The 4,098-nt window shown below is 39.6% G+C and overlaps 1 protein-coding gene across 1 annotated transcript; it reads right to left on the reverse strand.

Moving 5' to 3' along the window:
* Window positions 1–784: 784 nt before the first annotated feature.
* LOC111652059 (sideroflexin-1-like) lies at window positions 785–4,092 on the reverse strand. The gene is made up of 5 exons (XM_023402222.2): window positions 4,058–4,092; window positions 3,406–3,455; window positions 3,140–3,189; window positions 2,966–3,013; window positions 785–2,855 (listed from the first exon to the last, which is right to left on the reverse strand). The coding sequence occupies exons 1-5, from the start codon at window positions 4,074–4,076 to the stop codon at window positions 2,759–2,761; spliced, it is 264 nt and encodes an 87-aa protein (XP_023257990.1). The 5' UTR covers window positions 4,077–4,092; the 3' UTR covers window positions 785–2,758.
* Between the last annotated feature and the right edge of the window lie 6 nt (window positions 4,093–4,098).

Genomic DNA, 4,098 nt, shown 5'->3' on the forward strand with positions numbered 1-4,098 from the left:
ATGAATTACGAATTTGCAATATCATGATTCTTTCAATGTTATCCAGCACAATAAACAAATACAATCTTCAATATACATTTTCAAAAAGCTCATTTTAAATAGCAATACACATCCATCTAGCTCCTACAGCAGCACAGCAAAGGTTATATAGTGCAGTTTTACCCTCAGCAGGAAAACACCCTAAACACAACAACTACCATCAGCACTGTAGCAGAAAAAAAGATGTATTAATGATGTAGTCACGGTATTTAACAAATACTGGAATACAGTAGTGATGCTAACTCTGAGACACTGTCCTGCAGTGCATGTGGTCATGTCTTAGTGTTACAGCTGGAGGAACAGACAGTAGCTACCGTCTGTTTACATGGACGATACAAAGAGTTTGATTGTTGCTCCGGGGGTTCAGTGTTTACATTAAAATAGAAAAAGACAATGGTGAGTAAAAGAGCAGCTGAAAGAATAGTTTCATACCAAAATGAGATATCCATCATTTAAAAATAAAAAAAGACATTCTCATACAGATGTTAGGAGTCATATCAAGACACTCTTTAAGGGTCTGAATTTGAGGTGGGAACAATTTTCAAAAACGATCTGGATAGCATTTTGGAATGAAACCATTGAATTTCAGGATCACACACGAGCACAATCATTGTGTATTTCTGTCTGCATAGAAGTTCTTTCATAAAGATGCAGCAGTGGTGCAGTTGCTACAGTCCTGTAACATTCAGTCAGTTTAAATGAATGATCGTACGATGCTTAATGGAGATGAATCTAAGTATGAGCATGGCCTGTACAATCTTACTGTATTTTTTTGTACATGAAAAATCACAAACATTGAATCACAGTTATTAATCTGTGACTGTGTTCTGTGTATCAAGTCAAGTCCGAACTAGAGGAACCACTCATCTAATCTGAAAGCTCATTAGCCCTAAAGCAAGAGGAGTTCTCGTCCATCAACACTCCTCTGTACTCCTGTAACACAACCAGCTAAGCAGCTGACATTGATTTCTGGTGTATACGTGGGGCCATCTGCTGGATTCACCAACAGAGGCACACCTTCAAGTTAAAATCTCTAAAATCCTTCATGCATATGTGCTCCATACATTATATATATATATACACACACACACAATATTTATAAATATATCCAAGAAAAATATACTTATTCTTACATCAGACAGCACAGGTGTAAATTCATCTGATTCTTTCTCAAGTACACCATCACCACTATCTAACCACAATGGTTGTGTGTTTGGAGAGCTTGGTCAACAATGTGAATGAATTTGATCAGAGAAGCTCAAACCCAGCCCAGCTATCCACTTTAACGAAGCACAACAAAGACCATCCACACAATTACCCACTGCCCTGACCTGGATATAAGCATTTAGTATTCTGACTCTCACACAACAATAGCTACTTTCATTTGGTACAATGGGGCATCAATGGCTCGAGTGCAAAAGACAGATTTGCAGATGGCTAGCTATTTGTTGCACATAAAAACCCTGTATCTCTAACTTAATTAGACAGCTCAGCTTGACAACCACTTGACAAAACCACAGTTTTGAATTTTTTCAACCTGCTCGTGTAACCTATCTGGTCAAGTGTGAACATTCGAACCAACAAAACTGGAGTTACAAAGTTTCTGCATGACAACTGTGGTCTGATCATAACATTTCCTCTTAGCAACAACACGTAGACACAAAACGACATTACTCTCCACGTGACTCAAACACCAAACCACCAAACAAGCAACATCACCAACAACAATCAAAGAACTAATTGATGCTACTAGAGGTAGCGGCTGCGGTAGGTCATTAAGTGATCTCAGATGATAAAAAGGCCTTGAACACATGCTGCCACTGCCATGGCAACAATGGATATTTATGCTTAGAAAAGATCACACTCATCAGTTAACTAATGTACTCTGTGGCTGTGCTGTGTGAGCTTTTTTAATATAATTCCAATATATTGTTTTGCCACATGTACCTAGCACCTCATTATCTGGTCTAAGACTATGAAGGGGTGTAAGTACACTTAAAGGAGAGTTGAAGGGAGTAAGAAGCTGCACCAGTTAACAAGGAGGCAGAGTACAACAAAAGAGGAACTTCTTCACCAGGGGTTGGACTATTTAGAGGTAAACTGAAACATTTTAACATACTGTGGTCAGTCTGTAAGTTAATTAACAGAATAATCTGACAATGACTTGGGTAGAATTGGAAATGCAAAAAAGATTATTTTACATTCGGAGGCAATGCACGACTTACAAGAAATTACACATTATTAATCGGAGAACTTGAATGAACCTGAATGCAACATGAAATATTAGTGAGTCAAACACAAGTCAGTAACTTCATGAACTGCCACCCTATAGGCAGTTTTGACCAAAGGAAGACAGAAAACACACCACGACACAATTTTAAAAAAGAAGAAAAAAAAAAAATTCATCAAAGTCATTTTCTCTTTTCTAAGGAGTGCCATCTACGTACACAGAGAACTATCAATGATCTTCCTTCAAGGTGTTTTGTTTTCCCTTCAGTAAATCCTGTTTTCCAAATTATCATTGCCCTCAAATAATCATTGCCCTTGTCAAATTCAAAAAACAAATGTAGCAGTACACACAACAAAAAAAAAAAGCATAAATAAATTTTGTTTTGCCCTCCCACTTGTGCCCCCAGGACAACAGACATGTGTATGTATACATGAGTATATGTGTGAGTGTCAAATCTTGTTTGTGTGCACGGAGATAGATTGGCTGGTCCTACAGGCCCTTGTTGAAGTAGACAGTGGTGGTGTGGGGACTGGTCTGTCGTATCCTCTCCTGCAGATCTGCTTCCAGCCCGCTCACGCTCATAGAGCTACAAAGAGATAATTGAACATGATTAATCTGCTGCTACAGTTTAGTTAATGCTTACAGGTATGCCCCCCCCCCCTCTAATGAGAGTGATGTTAAAGTGGCCTTTGGCACCTTTTCTGTGGAAACAGGGCGCAGCACAGAGGAGTTGCAAACACCAGGCTGCAAACAAGAGGCAGGGAGAGAAGTTTTAGACAGTGTTACCAGTTTATTTTTAAGTACAGATGCTTTAAAAAAAAACAAAAAAAAAAAACATCACCATAGATACTGCTAGTGTAATGTACTTACCACAGACCGACGAGCCCCACCTGGACTGGAGCGTTTAGAATTGGGAACCGCTACAAGGAGACAAAAATCAGAGAAGGCAGAAGTGGAGTGAAATCTGGCAAACAAATCACCAGTATGACATGTTTGTCCATGAAGATCATCCCTAGACATAAACATGCAATGGCTGTGTAATGTGTGGAATGCAGCCTCATAAAACACCAGCACACCCAGTAAATGCACCGATTGAACAAACATCAGTATGGCAGCCATGCAAGCAGTCTGCTTACCTTCATGAAAGCTTTCTTCTCCAGAGCATTCATTATAACAGGAGGGATGGCTGTAAAAAATAAAAAACACAGCAGGTGAGGTGTTCTGTTGCAGTAATAAAGCGGGAAAGTTGCACACTTTAGCTGTGAGAAATTCTTTAATCTCTCATGGCATCAGCTGTTAAAATTCAGGATGAATCTGCTGCAACCACTTTCGATAGTGATCTTGTTTTAACTATGGGTGATTTGGGTGGGATGACAAAAGCTGGATATACACCAGGTTTTATGTTAAGCTGTCACTGAGATGTTCATTGTTTTACGTGGTTGTTTTACATCTGTTTTTGGTCTTTGAGAAAATGATGTGCTTCTTTAGCTGATAAATGCTCCACTATCTTCACCAGCTAGTCTCTAACTGTGTCTGTCTGCTATTGGGTGCTGAGCAGGTAGTGCACAGTGGGATTTTAAAGCTGTTCCACTAAAAAACATTTCCTGCTAGATCAGTGAGAGTGGTGAGTGTGACCCAGAACAGTAAAGCTGTGGGGCGGACAGCTAAACACAGTGAGCTGAGCCTCACTGAAAAGCTCCGTAAAGCCGAGGGGAACTGCAGACTGTTATCATAAAAATATCGATTACAGTCGCTTTAACAAACCAGTAGATATAATCTTAACATTACCCATTGCTGGCACTGCCATGCCGATCCTTGACACCACCACC

The sequence above is a fragment of the Seriola lalandi genome, unplaced genomic scaffold (assembly GCF_002814215.2).
Source record: "Seriola lalandi dorsalis isolate HSWRI2012SDOR001 ecotype SW California unplaced genomic scaffold, Sedor1 jcf7180001957321, whole genome shotgun sequence".
Taxonomy (NCBI): domain Eukaryota; kingdom Metazoa; phylum Chordata; class Actinopteri; order Carangiformes; family Carangidae; genus Seriola; species Seriola lalandi.

Bases quoted from the DNA above. Each gene is read 5' to 3' on its own strand.
- LOC111652059 (XM_023402222.2), bottom strand. The intron at 3,190-3,405 runs GTAAGCAGACTG...GTCTCCTTGTAG, and splicing joins AGAAGAAAGCTTTCATGAAG to CGGTTCCCAATTCTAAACGC. The intron at 3,014-3,139 runs GTAAGTACATTA...TCTTGTTTGCAG, and splicing joins GTGGGGCTCGTCGGTCTGTG to CCTGGTGTTTGCAACTCCTC.